The following is a 20,504-nucleotide window of genomic DNA, read 5'->3' on the forward strand; positions in this document are numbered from 1 at the left end:
TTATGGAATGTTTAATGTTGACTTATTTATGAAAGAACTTGAAACCATATAAAATAATTCTATTTGTATATGCAATTATGTAAAAGTAGAAAGTGTGATCACACTTTATATATAATACAGTCAATTCCGGTTATTTGGGATACATCGGGACTAGTACATTTTGGCCCGATTAAGCTTCCCCCAATTATGCAAAGTTTCACGTAAATAGTTAAAAATACAATGGACCCCCGCTTTACGATTGATTTTCTGTACGATCAAATCACGTTATGATGGACTCACCATAGTAAAGTATCGTTCACTATACGATATGTAGTAATTGCCAATCATTTTGATCACGTTTGTGAATTGAATTTTAATTCTGTTAATTAAACAGCAATTGTAATTAGCAAAAATAGGAGGAATATTACCCACAGGCTATAAAAGTAAAGATATATCAAGCACAAATTTACACTTTATTACCTTACCAATTAAAAAATTAAATGATATGTGAAAAATCAGAATATTTTACGCAGGTTAGCAAAATAAAAATAAATTTAAGCTTACATGCATAGCTTAATTAATACATACTGTAATATGTACATACTAACTAGTTGATATTTCTGTTCACTAAAATTTGTGCGTGGGGGTTAAAGTAAAAAAGATAAGCAATCAATAACAAAGAACACGGCACACACAAATCGCAAATAACACAATACTCGCAAGTGAGAACAGAGTAACAAGTTACAAAGCTTAAAAAATAGGAACAAAGAGAAGATTCTGAAAATTTGTTTTTTATATGATTGAAGATTTCATGGAAGGGGAAACACATTTCACCATAACGCGAAAACCCACAGAATTCCAGCTATCGGTATTATCGCAAATTCAATAAGGTCAAGTTTACTATCCGTTTATAATAGATTGCAGTAACAGAAAAGCCCAATAAACAGTGGACTGCTAATTGTTTTTATTGTTTTATGGTTGTGACCTCCAGAAATCTGACCGAACCATGTGGTATAGTCGGAGACAATTGTAGGGTAATCTCGAGTGCTGCAGTCTCCTGCCCCGATTAAAGGCCATGTTGTCCCAATTAAGCAAAGTATACCCTGGCTATTTTCTCGATTGGGTTCTGTTCTTTAAGGTTTGTCCCAAATAACCAGCCGCTCTGATTAACTGGTGGCCCAAATAACCGGAATCCACCGTATTTTGTTACATTTTAGTAGAAATATAAGACAAAAAAAATATATATATATGTGTATTTTTTATTTTGTGTGTATTCTGACCTAGTTTCTTTTAGCATTACTTAGGTTTTCTTAATTGCCTTCGAATAAAAGAATATTGGGGCGCTATTGATAATCTTTTTCATCATTTTGATCGCAATACAAGTCTTCCTCAAGATTCTAAGAGTACTTCTGCACCTGATGATATAAACAGAAGTTTTAGGTATGCTGGACTGAACCTGGCAATTCTTCTTGCACGGTTTGGGCACAGGTAATTGTAATGTTAATCATGAATTTAAATGAGTTTATTTCTGTAGTTATATATATTACTTATTTAGTTATATCTAATAAATGACTTGTCAATTAATGCACTTCTAAAACCATGGTAATTACTTTTCTTATCAGTGTTACCTTCTGAAACCCTTGCTGATTTCTTGGTCACATACACAACTAACTATTATGACAGAATTGTAAGGTAAAATAAGCACGAAAGATGACATAAGAAAGCAATTGGGCAAAGCAGGCAGACAGGTCAAGCTCACTAAAATATAAAGCCTGGTTATATTTAGTTAATTGTATTGACTATTTGAATCCCTAAAAGAAATTTGCCTTACAATATTGCAATGTTATATTCTGTTAGTGAGTGATTAATTTTATGATTTAAATCTTTAGTACTGAGTAGCCACAAGTAATTAAGAACAGATAACATCAATTGCAGGGTGGGGGCAATTTCAGGTTAGTTAAGCATGCTGTGAGAAAGCTAGAAAACAGTTTAATGAGTTTCATGAGAGGATGATACAAAGAAATATTGGGAAGGTTATAGAAATGTTATGGAAGAATTTATTCATAAACAAAATTAGCTAAGAATGCAGCAACTTCAATTATTGCAGTACTTACCCTTTAATGCCACATTGATGAGATAATTTATTAAAAAATATGCAAAAGCGACCAATCAGAATAAAATTTAAAAAATTTTTCAGAACGAATGCGAACTAAATGTGCATTGTTTGGGATTTTACGTCTAAATATTGACTGATATTTAAAATGGAACTGAAACCATTACTTTTGCAGAACCACTGCCAATATATTAAATAAATAATCATTTATTGCCAAAAATACAGGCAAACTTATCATCACAGCCTTATGGCTAGGGGCTGGAATTGACAAAATTTTCAGATTCTGTAAAAATAGATTAATTCTAATGAGAAAACTTTGGTTAGCTATTTTTTTTTCTGTAGAATTTGTTAGAGACAAGCTTGTGAGAGTCAATTCTGAGTTGATTAATTAGTTAGTTGAAGTGTAGAATTGGGGGAATAGTTTGACCATTTGTTGGAGCCTGTTTAGTTTAGTTGATATACTATTGCCTGGTCCACGTGTTCTGACAGGATGGTGCTTCAGTGACTGTAGTTCTGATGCTGGGAGAAACGTCCGCTTCCGAGAGTAACTTGCACAGCTGAGATATGTTGGCCTGTTTTATGAGTAGATGCAAGGGAATGAACTTGAGATTCTGGTACATTTGCTATCTGTATATTGTGAATGAAAATCCAATTTCCGGTTTAACCATCTGAGGACAGAACGGGGGAGGGTTGAGAGGATGGCTCTGTTTGAATATTAGTGCTAACCTTAGAAAGATAGAGAGAGAGAGAGAGAGAGAGAGAGAGAGAGAGAGAGAGAGAGAGAGAGAGAGAGACAAATCTGGAGTTGGTTGATTTGGGGAGGAGGGTGGACATGAGAGGGGGACAGAAAATGAGTCTGGTGAAGGGGAGATAACTTGGTCAAGGGGGGGTGCCATGAGATGAGAAATTTGCTGAGATCATCTTGGATTTTTTGCAGGTAATATATACTGCCATTTCAAGCAATTAAAACAGCTTGAGCATTTTAAATCTTTAAAATTACTACAAATTGCACAAATTGCACAAAAATTTTCTGACACATGTCTTCACATCTATCCAGATGCTGACAGATTTCAAGCAAATATTGCAATTTCTGTTTTGACAAGTATATTTGTTATATTTCAGGCAGGCAAGATATTTTTAAAAAGGATAGGTGGAACAGGACCAGGGTATCTCTGCCAGGGGCAAAGGTTGATGACGTTATAGAGCGGATATCATCTTTTAAGGGCACAAAAGGTGATATAGTTGTACATGTTGGCACTAATGATATTAAGAGTAGGAGACCAGCCAAATTACTTAACAAGTACAGGTCACTGTTGCAAAAAAGCCATGAATTAGGGTTGAATTTGAAAGTGTCTGCAATTCTCGCCAGACACGATAGGAGGGAGTATATGATGAGAGCCTTGTCGATCGATTCGGCCCTAGAAAGATTGTGCAAGGCTCAAGGGGTAGAATTTTTTCAGCCTGGTCTGTACTTGTTAACAGGAGAGACTGCTTCTACAGGGATGGGATACACTTAAATAGAAAGGTTGCAAGAATATTTGCTGATAATATCGAGGCAGTGTTAGGTGGTTCGGAAAACTGCTAGCTTGGGGGGGGGGGTACAAGGACTAATAGATTAACAGTAGCCACTGGCAGAGGTGAAAGTGATTCAATTGGAATGAGCAGCAGCCTGGAAAACAAGATGCAGGATATTTCAGAGACTGCTGGGAGTCATTGCGGTACAAGTAAACACATGGGTTGTGTTAGGGTAGCTAAGAATAGGAACAGGTGCATGTACACTTGCATGTACACCAATGCTAGGAGTTTGGTAAATAAATTTGATGAATTTGAGGTATTGCTCCAAACATCAAAGGCAGATATTGTTGGGATATCAGAGACGTGGTGTCACACAGATATAAGGAATGCAGAACTGGAATTTGGGGAGTACAATGTGTACAGAAAGGATAGACAGGATAGACAGGATAGGAAGGGAGGAGGGGTTATGCTATTAGTTAAGAAACACATAAAATCCAAGGAAGTGAAGCCAGTTGACATCGCTGGACAGTGCAGTGTCGAGTCAGTTTGGTGTGACTGACTCATTGGAAGATCAAAATTGAGAGTAGGAGTGTGCTATAGGCCTAATGACCCTGATGAGTATAATAAGAAATTGTGCAGGGAAATAGAGTGGGCCAGTAAATCAGAGAGTCTTATAATGGGGATTTTAATTTCCCAGATATCAACTGGAATTTGTGGGTTGGTTACTCACACTAGCAAGGCTTTTGTGGATTTATTGGATGATTGTTTTCTAAATCAGCATGTTTGGGAGGCAAACAGAGGGAGTAATACTTTTGATCTAATTATCAGTAGTGATTCTTCATGCATTAAGAATCTGCAGATAAAGGAACCACTAGGCGGCAGTGATCACAGTGTGCTGAAGTGGGATTTACTCAAAGAGGTAACTACCATCAGGGGTAAAGGAAAGGGTTTTTGCTTTCGTAAAGATGACTATGATTGTCTGAGACAATATTTAAATTCTATAAAGTGGGACCAACTGATGATGTTACCAACGGCAAATTCAAAATGGGAAGCATTCAAAGAACTTATCTTGGAAGCTGCTAGGCTTTACATACCAACTAAGAAATATTGTTCAAGGTTTAGGTCTAAATGGATGTCAGATGAACTAATGAGACATATGGCAGAGAAAAAAATATGCATGGGATACATATAAATTAATGGGTGACATGGAAGCCTATGATAGATATAAGCTGGTCTGTAACCAAGTCACAAAGGAGATTAGGCAGGCAAAGGCACATTATGAGAAATCCATGGCAAAGGATACAAAGAAAAACAGAAAAGAGTTCTTTAACTATGTAAACTCTAGAAGGAAAGGGATGAATCAGATTGGTCCACTGGATATTGATGGTTCAACATTTGAGGATCCTGCTCAGGTGGCTAACAAACTAAACAAGTCTTTTGCATCTACATTCACACAATGTGAATTGTGTGAATGTGTATGGGATCTATCCAGTTATATTAAAGGAGGCAGCAACGGAAGTAAGCAAACCCTTAGCCATAATTATGAGAACTTCTTGAGAGACTCAGTTGAGGTACCCATAGACCGGAGATGTGCAAATGTGACCCAAATTCACAAAGGAGGATGACACAAGTAATTATAAACCTGTAAGTTTAACTTCTGTTACAGGAAAATTAATGGAGGCACTGGTTAAAGAAGCACTGCAGGATCATCTAGACAAGACTTCAGTTATAGCTCGGACACAGCATGGTTTTGTTAAGGGAAAAGTCTTGCCTGACCAGTTTGATTGGATACTCTGATGCAGTCACAAAAGAACTGGATGCAGGGAATAACTTTGATATTATATATTTGGATCTTAGAAAATCTTTTGATACTGTTGCACATGGAAGACTGCTGCACAAATTGGAGCAGTGTGGCATTGGAGGCAAATTGCTGCTATGGATTAAGGGATGGTTGAGGGGGAGAAGACAGAGAATGTGATAATGAATGGACACTGCTCATCGTGGACTAATGTTATTAGTGGAGTCCCTCAGGGTTCAGTTGGGTCTATTATTGTTTTCTGTATTTATAAATGATATTGATGATGGTATATCAAGCTTAATGTCTAAGTTTGCAGATGATACAAAGGTTGGCAGGGTTGTTAATGACACTAGTGATGCTATGCTGCTGCAACAGGATCTGGAAAGGTTGAGCAGATGGGCTGAGAGGTGGAAAATGAAGTTTTACATTGACAAATGTAAAGTACTACATATGGGAAACAGTAACCCCAGAGCAATGTATCAACTCTGTGGTACTACACTGACAGTGGTAGAGAATGAAAGGGACCTGGGGATGGTGGTGCAGGCAGATATGAAGTTCTCTGAGCAGTGCAGACGGGCTGCACGAGTAGCTCATGGTGTCTTGTCAATGATATACAGGAATTTTTCTAGCAGGCATAAGGAGGTGATTATTCCCTTGTATAAGGCAATGGTCAGGCCACACCTTGAGTACTGTATAGAGGTCTGGAGGCCTCATTTCAAGAAGGATGTAGAGCTGCTGGAACGAGTACAGAGAAGGGCAACAGGATTAGTGAATGGAACAAAGAGTTGCTCTTACGAAGAAAGGCTTAAGTTTTGCAAATTACAGTGTCTGGAGACTAGGCACCTGCGAGGTGATCTAATTGAGGTGTATAAAGCTTTGAATGGTTTGAGTATGACCAATGCCGATGGGATTCTTCCTCTTGGTCAGAATAATCACCTGTGAGGGCATAAATTCAAATTGAGGAAAGACAGATTTAGGATAGATGTGTGGAAATTTGCCTTTAGCCAGCTGGTAGTTAGTTGGTGGAACAGACTTCCATTCCCTGTTGTGGAAGTTGATAGCCTAAATAAATTTAAGGCTCAGCTGGACAGGTATTTCGAACGAACGGAGGGGTGAAATGGGAGTGTTTTTTTTTTTTTTTTTTTTTAGCTGATGCTGCATAAGCTTGCTTTCTTGCATCATATGCCTCTACTAATGTTAATGTCATTAACATAGACAAGTTGTTCGTCAGCTGATGGAGGAGAGGATCCGGTGTGGACAGCGAACCGTCAATGTTTTCATTGACTTTAAGTCTGCTTTCGACTGTGTCCACCGGCCTGCCTTATGGAAACTACTAGAGGTTGAACATGTACCTCAAAATGTCATCCCACTCCTCCAAACTGCATACAACGGTTTAACCAGCCAGGTGCGCATCCAGAACTATTTATCTGAGAAATTTACCATCCAAACTGGAGTCCGCCAAGGGGATGTAGCCTCCCCGTTGCTTTTCAACATCGTGGTCGACGCCATTATGAGGCAAGCATTCAGAAATAGACAGGGCATACAATATGACAAGGATCACTATGTGACTGACCTGATGTTTGCTGATGATTGTGCTATCCTTGCCAGTAACGACGCTGAAGCCACAGACATCCTCTACGACATTGCCCGCATTGCCTGGCCATACAGTTTGAAGATCAATGCTGGTAAGACAAAGGCCCTGACAACAGATGGGTCGCAAGCCACCCTCTATCTCGAAGGCGTCCAGATCGAGCAAGTGCAGGACTTTAAATACCTTGGGTCGCTGGTCCAGGAGAAGAAAGTTGCATCCACCATGGAAATCCACAGCAGAATTGGACAGGCGGCCACTGCGTTCGCCTCGCTCAAATGGTGTCTGTGGAAGAGGACCAACATTTCCACAAAGACTAAAATCCGACTCTTCCGGACTTTGATCCTGCCCATTCTTCTTTACGGATCGGAAACATGGATTTGTCTCAAGTTAGATTTGAACGAACTTGAGGTATTCCAAATGCGATGCCTGCGGCAGATCTTGGGCATCTCTCTTCGCGACCGCATCACTAATGATACCATCCGCGCCAGATGCCAACAGCAACCAACCATTGCCGACCAAATCCAGAAGCGAAGGCTTAGATGGTTTGGCCACGTATGTAGAATGGGCACGAACAGAATACCATCCAGACTCCTTTGGAGACAATGACCCACCCAATGGAGCATCCAACGGACCGCGCCTAGGAAAACGTGGGCCAAGCAAGTGGAAGATGACTTGAAGAGCCGACGTCTCGACCTTAACCAGGCCAGGACTGAAGCCATGGATCGTAAGGTATGGAAGAACATCACAGAGCAAGTCCGAAACCCTGCGGCACCTACAGCAGCATACTGGTTGCGTGGCCAACCGCTTCCCCGAGCTGCCAGCTAAGGACCAAAGAAGAAGAAGAAAAAGAAGAACATAGACAAGGGCGCTTAGTATAGAAACACAAAGTACTGTACTTACAGGTACAGTACTTTGGAGACCTTCAGAGGTGATTAGCTTGAAGAATGCCTTCTTAGTGATTAGCTTACGAACAAGATTCCAGTTACTTGCTAAGTCAAGGACATGATGAACATCGATCTTGACCTATGTTTGAATGGTGTGCCTTTGTAGACAACAGCAGTCTTCAGTGACTAAACAGTTTATTTAAATTCCAAAAATCAATTTTCTGTTTATGCTCTGGGATGACTGTGGTCAGAAGAGTTCCCAAGATTGAGAAAATACATGGGTATATTCTTTTCTCCATGGCACTATGTTTAATAATCATGTTGGCTTGAATCATAGTGACTCAAAGCATGTGTACTTACTTATTAGCATTAGTAGTGGCTTATGATGCAAGAAAGCAAGCTTATACAGCATCAGCCAAACAAAAAAAAAAAAAAAACAACCCACTTCCCATTCACATCAGAACTTTGTCCTGTTCTTCCTTGAATTCATTTAAACTATCAACAACTTCCACGATGACAGCTGGAAGTTTGTTCCAGCAATCAATTGCTCGCTGGCTAAAGGCAAATTTCTGCATATCTATTCTGCAACTGTCTTTCCTCAATTTGAATTTATGTCCTCTCAAGTGCATAATCTGAGCAAGAGGAAGAATCCCATCAGCATTGAGCCTGTTCAAACCATTCAAAGCCTTATACACTTCAGTCATATATATACTTTGGTCCTTGGTGCCTCCGTAGCCAGGTGGGCAGGAGCAGCAGTGCGTAGCGCACGCTTCTTGATTAAACCAGGGTTCTAGCCCATGCCCATCAAATGTGGAGGATGCGGAAAGGTCAGGGAATGACCACCGCATATCCCCGGAGCAGTATGGCCTTAGTTGCTAATGCTCCTGAAAACCAAATAACAACAACAACAACTTTTGTCCTTGAGGGTGTCACAGACATTCTCTCAGATATGGCAAGCTGTTCTTCCTACATGGGAGTCTAAAGCTCTGATGGAACTGATATTCTGGGGACACTCAAGTGGACCTAATTTCACTGAAGTCCGGTCAATCCGTGACAGCTAAATCCTCTGTTTGCACCTTCACAATGGTGGAACTGTTAGTAACCCTGGGTATAATCTCCATGTGCAAGTCCCGAAATATAGCAACCTAGCATACTGTGGATGACCACCCAGGTGCGAACCAACATAAGCAGGGGTCGAGATATGGCACCCGTACACCACACAGAGGAATGCCACCCCTCTGTGGTACCAGGCAATACTAGGTGGTAGATGACTCTCATCAACCAGTGCAATACCACCACTTTGCTTATTGGAGGCTTGAAGTGGTGGAACCCATGTTTAGTCTCCATAGCTAAGCTACAGTAAACCCTCCCCATCTTTTCCAATGTGCAGTATGATTGATATCTTTTGAGTTGTGATGGACATCCTAGCAAGATCCAATCTTCTTTACATTTCAAGGGTACAGCTCTAAAACGGTGTTCGCAGGCTGGCTGCTAGTTTGAATTTGAATTTGGTCCCTGGACCAAACCTATTGGAGGCTTCCAGATCAGCTAGTATATAATCTCGCTGCCTCTACTCTGCCAGATAATGACTGGAGGGAGTCCAAGTAATGTGTATACTGGGGGGGGGGGCATTGTCGAGGCCACATTATGCCAAGGATCTGGGTATATTCTTACCATGTGTATGCCATATCCAAAAATTTTATTACTTCATACAGCATGTTCCCTACCCACTTTTACTACAGCATGAATTGTCAAACTAATAGAGCAACTTTGTTGGTGAAAAGGTCTAAACCTCTTAAACACTTCCTCATTTCATTTCACGAATATATGTTGTCTCAGTTCTAATCTGAATGATGTCCAGTTCCACTTACAGTCTGCTAAATTCCATGTAGTTTTTCTGACAGAATCTCAGTTATCATTTGATTGAACCTCTGCTCATGTCAGTTGTCCAAATTATTTGCTGTATGTTTCCTTTCGCTTCAAGGATGGTACTTGTGCATATGTTCATTCTGATATTCCATGTCAGAGACTTAATAATTCGGAATCTCCTCTTTTCGATCTTCTTTGGCTTAAAATCTCTCTGCCACATTCTGTCAAATTCATCTGTTGCCTCTTGTGTTCTCCCAAATCTAGTCACTTAGAAATCTTTCACTTCCTCTGTTTGAAACTTGATTTCCTCCAGTCCAAAGTTCCTAACAGTGAGGTAATTTTCCTTGGTGATTTTAATGTTTACAACTCCAGCTGGCTTCTGTTTTCTAGTCACATGGATCCAGCTGGTCGAGATGCTGAGGTATTCACAATTAATAATGACCTCACAGGCGCCTCCGTAGCCAGGTGGGAAGGAGCAGCAGTGCATAGCACACGCTTCTTGATTAAACCGGGGTTCGAGCCCGTCACCACCAAATACGGAGGATGCGGAAAGGTCAGGGAATGACCACCGCATATCCCCGGAGCAATATGGCCTTAGTTGCTAATGCTCCTGAAAACCAAATAACAAACAAACAACAAACAAACAATGACCTCACACAGATTGTTAATTTACCTACCACACTACCAGACAATCCTAACCAGACAGCCAACACACCTTGATCTTTTTCTCACAAACAACCCTTCTAACTGTACGGTCGAAGTGAGTACCTCAGATCACAACTTGGTGATAGTCTCTTCTCCAATGGAGCCTTTCTCTTGTGGCCATTCACAACCTCATGTTGTTTGGCATTACAAGAATGCAAAATGGGATGATCTGCGAGATTTCTTTTCCTTGGTCGGATTACTGTTTCAAAACTTCTGATGTCGACGTTTGCTCAGATGGTGTCAGTGAAATTATTCTTGTAGGGATGGAATAAAGGATTCCATCCCTACAATAATAATCCTTTACGGGAATCCTTTATTCGATCTCTACAAATTCTGATGGCTTACAAACCATCAGAACCTTCTGGCATCGTAACTTCCCATTAATGATGCTCACATTTCTTTGGAATTGTCAAGGGATGGGGTCTCAATTGCATTCATTTTCCTTGTTTGAATTGTGATAACTTGGAATGACATTACCTTACAAATTGACTTATGCCTGTATAATATAAGTTTCCACAAGTATTGTTTGAATGCTAGGGTTAACCACAAGTTCAATTTCTTTCATGTTCTGCTGTGTTCCAGATGTATTGTTAGTGAGCTGTGTTTTAGAACTATAAAAAATGAAGTTAGAAATAGATATCCGTTAAACAAGCCATCTGAACACATCCATTTTTTTTAAAATTTTTTCGTAGATGAAAAATTTTATCCTTAGATTTGAATAATTCTGCTCATATTGAATTTCATATAGATAAAGAAGCTCGCAAACAATATTTCGTTCAGACACAAGGACAAATGGAGCAATTGTACTAGTAGTTAGAGAAGGGGTAATGGGAATACTGATTCATCAGTAGTTAATATTATTATTATTTATATATTAACTATTACTATTATTATTAATACATTGAAATGTAAGTATTATTATTATTAATATATTGTAATGCCAAACTTTGCCACGGCAACAAAGTTTGGAATTACAGTAAGAATTTAAACTTGCAATTGAACAAGATTTCTATCATGTTAAGGAGGATATCATTTTGAAGATTCAAAAAAAAAAAAAAAAAATTGAGTTATTCAAATTTAATCATAAATACCAATATACAAACAAGTTGCAATGTATCCAAGGTAGACCCAAGTTAAAGAACTTAGGGAAGATGATAACATTATAACACAACCAGTTGATAAAGGCACATAATGGTTTTAACAATCAAATTCAAAGTAAAGTGGACCAGATGTTGACAGAATGTAGGAAGGAAATAAAATAAACTTGGATCGTCATTGATTTTAGGTATAATGAGTTTTGTAATGCTGCATTTTTGCCATACCTAAATTACACAAAATAGGTATCCTCTCTGACTGGTTTATTGTCTTTTAAAAATCTGTTCATAAATTTTGTTCTTAAAGGAAAAACAGTTAGTATTTTGTAAGCAGCTCCTAATTTCCCAGTATCTAAAGGACTAAGCTTAGTATGATTAACTAGACTACTATTTATTTATCAGATTTCTCAGAGAAAAAAAAGTGAAGAAAGATTGGGGTAGATTATGTGTCTATGTTTGTATACAAAGAGATGATGTCAAATGGGAATTCAGCCCTTGCAGCTCTTTCAGCACTTTTAGATAAAGTGATTTCTCAATTGGATAGATTTTTTAGATTTTAAGTGAAAGATGCACGAGAAGCTCATCTCCTGATTAATAATACCATATTACATTCATCTGACATTCTTGTCTTGTATGATGTCATCTCTTTGTATACAAACATAGGTACAGAACATACAAAGGGTACTAGGAAAGTTTTGCAATATGACGCAACAATGAATCACAGGAAGCTGCTTGTTGCTGCATGTTGAGACATGTTCATACGTGCATAGTAGCCGCCGCACCAAGTCGATGGGCTCAGTTATTCATTAGTAGTGAGAGTGTAAAGTGCTTGCGATGGCATCGCGGTCACGAAATGAGATAAGGACAGATTTGCGGTATAATTTCGTGCGTGGTTTAACCATAGACCAGTGCTTAGAAGAAACGACTCTTGCACTAGATGATGATTGTCAACATCGTACAACGATATTCAGGTGGTATAGAGAATTCCAAAGGGGAAATTTCACTCTGGAGGATTCTGAGAGGCCGGGAAGGCCACGAACGTCAGTTACGGAGGAAAACGTTACTGCTGTGAGGAAAATGCTTGACGAAAACAGGCGAGTGACCTACCAAGAGATAGAGGATACTTTGGGCCTAAATGCACCAGCAATTCGTTCGATTCTGCAAGATCATTTGCACGTGAAGAAACTTTGTTCTCTCTGGGTGCCGCATCAACGGACTGAAGAGCAGATGACACGACGTGTGACTTGGTGCCGGGAGATGTTAAAAAAGTTTGATAAGGGACAATCTCGGTATGTGAACAACATCGTGACAGGTGACGAGACTTGGCTGTACTATTATGATCTGCCGACCAAGGCTCAAAACAAAGTTTGGGTCTTTGATGATGACGACACACCCGTAATTGTCAGAAAATCCCGATCTGTAAAGAAGAAAATGATAGCTGTATTTTTCAAATCGAGTGGAATTGTGGAACGTGTCGTTTTGGACACGCAGAAGACAGTCACAGCTAAGTGGTATACTGAACAATGCCTGCCTAAAGTCATTGGATCTATGAAGAACCTGCAGCCAAAGTCAAGAATGGACACCTGGTACCTCCATCACGATAATTCTCCAGCTCACCGCGCCAAAGCCTGCACTGAATATTTGACCACGACAGGACTGAAACTTCTCGAGCACCCTCCCTACAGTCCAGACCTTGCTCCCTGCGACTTTGCACTGTTCCCACATGTGAAAATGAAGCTAAAAGGGAGGCGGTTTTCCAGTGATGAGGACCTTCTACGGGCTTGGGACAACGAGTGTGCTTTACTCCCTAGTGAAACTTGGCAGAACTGGTTTAAAGATTGGTTTCGGAGGATGGAGAGGTGTATTGAATGTAGAGGAAATTGCTTTGAAAAAATTAAATAAACAAAGCTGTATTGCAAAACTTTCCTAGTACCCTTTGCACTCTCACCTTTCTTCACTATTTTTTTTTTTTTTTTATGAAAACCCCAAACACGAAAGGTATCAAAACCTATAGTACTTAGTACTGTGCATGGGTTGAAGGAGAAGTATGAGGGGAGGGGATGCCGGAAACTTTGCTCTAGAGACTAAACATGAGTTTCACCACTTCAAGCCTCCAATAAGCAAAGTGGTGGTATTTCACCGGTTAATGAAAGTCATCTACCACCTGAAAGGCAGAAATCTAGTCAGTTTTATTAAACCTAGTCATTTAGATATTGTGAAATTAATGGTGCTTCTTATAAAATGTTTTGCCTTTGCAAATGAAATTTATGGACAGATTTTTAGGTTGCCTATCATATGTTAAGTAAAATATCTTGACATCTGTAGCTCAGAATATTAAATTATTCATTAGGTTCATGGATGATATCTTTTTTTTTTTTTTTTTTTTTTTTTAAACCCCAAACACGAAAGGTATTAGAAGCTATCTTACTTATTACTGTGTATGGGTTGTAGGTTGAGAACACAGAAAGTAACATTCTGTAGAATGTAAGTTTTAGGAAATACATGTGAAGCAAAGTTGTTCCAGAAAACAGAAGCAGAAGCAATAAATGATGAATAGGAAAATTTTGTTCTGTGAGTTTGGAGTTGGACAGTGATTACAGCATGTGTTCCAACTGGTTTGGAAAAGATTGTGGGAATTACAGGTGCCAACTCAGAAGAACTGTGCCCATGGAATATCTATAGAAAAAGACATTATCAGAAACTGAATGCCTGTAAATAAAGGGGAAGGGGGAGACTGTAAGAGACAGGTCATTAATTAACCTGACTACCCTTTTTTGAATGGAGTCTAGAAGCATGAAAGAGATGCAGAAGACACCAGATGTGGGAAATAATATTCCATGGTTGGATGAATTTGAGATTTGTACAGAGTGAGTAATTGTTTTGAAAAAAAGTAACACAGAGAATGAAAAGGAAAACAGTTTCTTGGATGCAGAAGAACCAGCAATATTTGTGATATTCCAAGAAGATTAAGAGGCATAATGTAGCCGAGTGGTCAGGAGCTGAGTGCAGTAGCACACACACTCTTTGAGTGGACCGAGGTTCAAGTCCGTGACTGCTAAATGCGATTAACGATTATATTGATGATTTAATGTAAACTTCACTGACCTTGTGGTTGTGCTGGAGTATAAACAAGAACTTAGGATATTTCCTAGTAGACATATATAACCTTACCTAGAAATCTGAGTGTCATCAGAGATTTTTTTTTTTTTTTTATGAAAACACCAAACATGAGAGGTATTAGAACCTATAGTACTTAGTACCGTGTTTAGGTTGGAGGTTGAGAAGACGAAAGAAGATATTTGTTGACATCAGACTTGAACTTCTGTAGACTGTAATTTTCAGGAAATACATATGAAGAAGGAAGGTTGTTCCAGAAAACGGCAGTTGAATGAATAAACGAGGAAGATGAAAAGTTGGTTCTGTGAGTTTGAAGTGGGACAGTAAATGGATGTTGGCTGATGGCGGCACATGTTCGGACTGTTTTGAAAATGAGAGTGGGAATTATAGAAGCCAATTCAGAAGAAAAGGCATGCAGCAGAAACAGTACATCTATGAGACAGCGAGTGGAGAGATTCTGTTAGAGATGAGTCATTAATTAACCTAACTACCCTCTTCTGAATGGAATCTAGAAGCCTGAGAGAGGTTTTGGGAGCTCTACCCCAGATGTGGGAAAAATATTCCATGGTACGGCGGATTTGCAATTTGTACAGAGTGAACAACTATTTGGAAGAAAAGTAACGTTGAGAGTGAAAGAGAAAACCACGTTTTTCAGATGCAGAGGAAGCAATTTTTGTAATGTGCTTGTGCCAAGAGAGATTAGGTCAGGGTAATCCCCAAAAGAGATATATCATTTTGCCTAGAAATCAGATTGTCACCAAAGATAAGCATAGGAGCAGAAGAATCCTTTTTGCGCGATATAAGACAAGACTGAGTTTTAGAAGGATTGAAATCAACTAAGTTGTCTTTACCCCATTGGAGAATTACCTGGAGATCGGCATTTAAGGAATTGGTAGCAGATATTCGAGAAGTTGAAGCTGATTGAGCAGGGCAAGGTTTCTCAAAATGGAAAGTGGAATGCAATGTGCTATCATCGGCAAAACTATGGATAAGATTTCCAGTCAATGGAAGAAGGTCATTAATATACAAGAGGAAAAGAATGAGGGAAAGAACTGAACCTTGGGGGACACCAGCATTAGCAAAGAAGTTAGAAGACAGAGAGCCATCACCCTCAGTGAGCAATCAGAGAGAAAACTGGATAAACAATTACAAAAACCAGTTGGAAAACCATAAGATGGAAACGTGTTTAGAGGACCTTTATCAAAAGCCTTTGAGATATCAAGAGAAACTGCTTGTGTTTCACTGAACATTCCATTGAATTTTTCCATAAATGGGTAACATAAGTCAGAATATCACCAGATATTCTGGTGTCGTCAGTGGATCAACACTGACGGAATCCATACGGGCGATTGTTGATCAGATGGAAGGTTTCTAGGTGGTTTAAGAGTTGGCGGTTAATTGATTTCTCCATTACTTTAGAAAGAGTAGAAGTAATTAGAATGGGACGATAATTGGATGGGAGGGATTTGTCACCCTTTTTAGGAACTGGCTGGATATGAGCAAATTTCCAAGCAGAGGGGAAAACACCTTTGGAATAAGAAAGTGAAAAAAGGTGGCAAAGAACAGGAGTAAGTTCAGGAGAACAGGTTTTGAGAACAAGTGGAGAAATACCATCAGGACCTGGAGCTTTCTTAGCATCAAGATTCGTCAAAATCCTTCTGGCATCCTTTTGACGGAAGACCACAGGAGGCTTTGAATGGAGCATGTTCAGAATGGTGGGAGGTGTTTTACCAAGATCATTAATACATGAGTTAGAAGAAAAATGGGTTGCTAGCAGGTCAGCTTTATCCTTGGCTGAAGCGAGAACAGAACCATCTGGTTTTGACAGATGTGGGAGCGGAGATGGGCAAAAGTTGCGGCTAATAGCTTTGGCAAGAGACCAGAATGCTCGGCTACCATTAGGACAGGAAGCAAGTTTTCTACTCTTAGCCTGTTCAAACTCTAGTTTTGACTGATTAATAACTGCTTTACAATTGTTGCGAGCTTTGTTGTAGGCAGAAAATGAAACTGAAGAATTGGAAACAAGCCAATTATGATATGCAACATTGTTCTCTTTGAACAGCCTTAGCAGAATTGGAAACAAGCCAGTTAAGATTTGCAACATTCTTCTCTTGAACAGCCATACCAGAATTGGAAACAATCCAATTACGGATGACAGCCTTGTCATCCTTGACCAGGGGCATAGATTCTGGAACCGCAAGTGGCTGGAAAGTCTGTGGATTGGATCCTCTGGCAACAATAGCATGAATAGAGGTAGAGGAGTATGACTTCACCCCCATTTTTGAGGCGGTGGTTTTTGCCAGAGATAAACGTTTTAGTTTCCCAGGCCACTTCCGGTTCTGGTACACGTGAAAGGAATACCGAGTGTGCACCTGGTCATCCATGTGTGCCGTGAACCTGGTATTTAAGGATGTGTTGCTGGTATTTAAGGAAGTTTCATTATTGCTGAGTAAGGAGGCAGACACCTCCGAAAGCTTCAATAGTGTTTTTATCGCTTTTAAATTTATATTTTAATGCATTTTAACGTTATTTACTTATTTTATTTTATTTTATTTTTATATATATTTTTGCCTCAAACTAGTTTTTTGTAAATAATCAATCTTTGTAAATATTATTTTACAGTCTTTTGTATTATTTTATTTTATTATTAAGTCAGTTTTAAACGGTTCGCGTATCTGTTTAAATTTGTGGTATTTGTATGCAAGCTGTCCCTTTTTTGGATTTGATAGTCCTCCCTGCCCAGAAGCTTTGCTCTGTTATCTTAAGACCTGGTGCTAGCTAAGGCTACCACCATGAATTTTTTATATAAGCTTTTAAAGTTGAGTTTGTTGTGAATAACCTGTATGCTTACTTAAGTTGAAGGACTGGCCTGCTGTGACATTTATCATATATCCTATGGAACTGCTGAAATAATATATTTTTTGTGCATAACTGGTCTGGGCCTTCTTTGAATTTAATTGGTAGTTCAGTACTTGTTTTATTTTTCAGGGATATGAATTATCCTATAGCATATCTTAAACTGCTGTGTAGGAAGAATTTTAATTTGAGGTTGCATGATATTTAAATTGAATTTAATTTTATTTTCTTCTATCCACTTTTACTTTAAAATTTCTGTTTATTGTTTTTTGTTCTTCAGAGAAGAAGCTCTTGCAGCTTTAAAAGAGGCAATTATGATAGCACAGGAAGTCAATGATAATGTGTGTCTTCAGCATGCATTAGTAAGCTATTGTAATTTATTTTATGACTTGAACATTGGTTAGAAAATATTTGCTGTTTCAAATACTTAGGACTAAATTGAACTATTTACAGAGTATCATTGTTTATATATATAACAATATTGAATACCAAAAAATATCGAGAATATTGAAATGAAACTGGATCAATGGTCCATTATATCCAGTTTACATCTAAATTAATCCCATTATTTCTAGTTTACAATGAAATCAACTTCCCAGTTGATATAATTTCACCATACTTTCCTATAACCCTAGGGGCTCACATCTGGTATGGGCACGGCACACCCAGGATCCTTAGCTGGATATCATCATCCTTCTCTTTCTTGGTGATTTCCTTCTACTTATGACTCTCTCTCAGGGTAATTCAGAATTTTTTTTTTTTTGTCTGGTGCTGCATAAGCCTCATGCTTCCTTGCACCATATAGCTAATAATAATAATAATAAAATTCTATATCTGTTAATAAATCCCTGTTAAACTAGAATATGGATCATAGAAACAAATTGTATTTTGCTGATTGCATTCAGTTGTACATTGATGGGTGCTGGTCCCTGTTGTTGAGTGCCCATCAGTGTACAGGAACTCCCCGACTTACGTAAAGTCGAAAATTCGACTTTACATAAATTTTTGCCGGCTGGTGCAAACTTAAAAAAATTGTGGAAACGTATTTTGCATCCCATAGGAATAAATGGAGGTATCGTGAAAATATCGTAATGTGAACCCAATAACACATTTTTTGTGTTTTTTGTTTTTTTGTAATTCGTCCCAAGTCCTTAGAAGTTGAATATTTTGCTATATTACCAAACTGTTTATCTCTCTGAAAGGTCATATTTATAATGGAAATTGCACTACCCTTTCATCATTACCGTATGTTCCCATTATAAGAATCAATTTTGAATGCCTTTGTTGATATTTTTCTAAAGCACGTTTCTGGAGGTCACGACCATAAAACAATAAAAAAAATTTGCTAAAACAGTTTATTAGGCTTTTCTGTTAGGCACCGATAACTGCAATTGTGCGTGTTTTTACGCTATTGTGGTGAAATGTGTTCCCCTTCACTGAAATCTTCAATCATATAAAAAACAAATTCTCAGAAACTTCTCTTCATTCCTATTTACGTATTACAATAATGAAGGGAAAGCGACCAATGAAAAGTGCAAGTGGTGGTAGTGCCAGGAAACAAAACAAAATTGATTTAGAAATGAAAATGATTAAGAAGTATGAAGCAGGACAAAGTTTCTTCTTTATCATTTTCATCTTCATTTCTAAATCATCTATTGCAAGGGAATTAGGTCTCACTGCTTCAACAGTGAATACTATTTTAAAGGAAAGTGCACGTATAAAAGAACATATCAAAAGAATCAACGCACTTAAATGAGCAGTGATCACAAAACCGCGTTCAAGTGCTATATCGAAGATGGAACAACTGTTAATAATATGGATGGCAAATCAGATTCAGAAGCGAGTGCCCCTGAGTTTAATGACCATTCAAGCAAAAGCAACAAGTATTTATAAAGATATTAGGGATAAGTACGGCAAACTCCAACCCAAGTTCGTGGCAGACAACGAGTGGTTTAATAGGTTCAAGCATCGCACTGGTCTCCAAAACATTAAAGTATGCAGTGAAGTTGCCAGTGCCAATTTTGCAGCTGCAGAGAAATTTTGTGATGTGTTGGGAAAAATTATTGATGAAGGGGCTATTCAACGCAGTAAATTTTTAATGTTGACAAGACTGCTCTGTATTGGAAAAAAAATGCCAGACCAAACATACATTGCCAAAGAGGAAAATACAATGCCAAGTTTCAAGGCATCAAAAGATAGGGCCACGCTCTTGCTTGGGACTAATGAGTGGGAGATTACAGATTAAAACCACTGCTTGTGTACCATTCTGGAAATCCTCGTGCATTTAAGGACATCAATAAAGCCACCCTTCCCATGCATTTCCGATTGAACCAGAGAGCATGGATAACAATCTCTCTCTCTCTCTCTCTTTGGGCATTGGTTTAAATTCTGCTTCATTCCCGAGGTTGAAAAATATTGTAAAGACAATGACATTCCTTTCAAGATTTTGCTTCTATTAGATAATGCTCCCGGACATCCTACACATCTAGATGATTTCAATTCGAACGTGAGAGTCATATTTCTACCGTCAAACACGACTTCACTCATACAACCTATGGATCAGAGTGTTATTTTGAATTTAAAAGCATACTATATACGCACAACATTTGTTCAGGCATTGTCTGCAGTAGACGATGAGAAAAATTTTACGTTAAGAGATTTTTGGAAATCTTACAGTATTTACCATGCCATGTTAAACATTAATAAGGCCTGGCGGAAATTCCTAAAAGTTGTTTAAATGGCACATGGAAGAAATTATGCCCACGGCATGTAAAAGGCTTCAAAGGATTTGAAAAATACAAATCGTATGAAGAGATTACAGATAAGATTGTAAAGGTTGCAAAGCTACTTCAGTTGGGGGTTGATGGCAGAGATGTGGAGGAGTTAATAGAGGAAGAAGAGAAGGAAAAAGAACATATTGACTTGCAGGCAGCGATAGTGAAAGAAGAAAATGCTGATGAAGCTCAAGATGAAGCAAATAAGG

General features: G+C 38.6%; 1 protein-coding gene across 3 annotated transcripts in view; it reads left to right on the plus strand.

Moving 5' to 3' along the window:
- The window catches only part of ida (anaphase promoting complex subunit 5 ida), a 435,748-nt gene that overhangs the window by 133,238 nt on the left and 282,006 nt on the right, over positions 1-20,504 (plus strand). For all 3 annotated transcript variants that reach the window (XM_090371999.1, XM_090372001.1, XM_090372000.1), the window contains exons 8-9: positions 1,274-1,467; positions 17,802-17,883. In XM_090371999.1, coding sequence (XP_090228125.1) covers positions 1,274-1,467; positions 17,802-17,883 — 276 coding nt within the window. The remainder of the gene's footprint in view (positions 1-1,273; positions 1,468-17,801; positions 17,884-20,504) is intronic.

This window comes from Mastigoproctus giganteus, chromosome 4, assembly GCF_048544385.1.
Source record: "Mastigoproctus giganteus isolate SK-2022 chromosome 4, ASM4854438v1, whole genome shotgun sequence".
NCBI lineage: Eukaryota > Metazoa > Arthropoda > Arachnida > Uropygi > Thelyphonidae > Mastigoproctus > Mastigoproctus giganteus.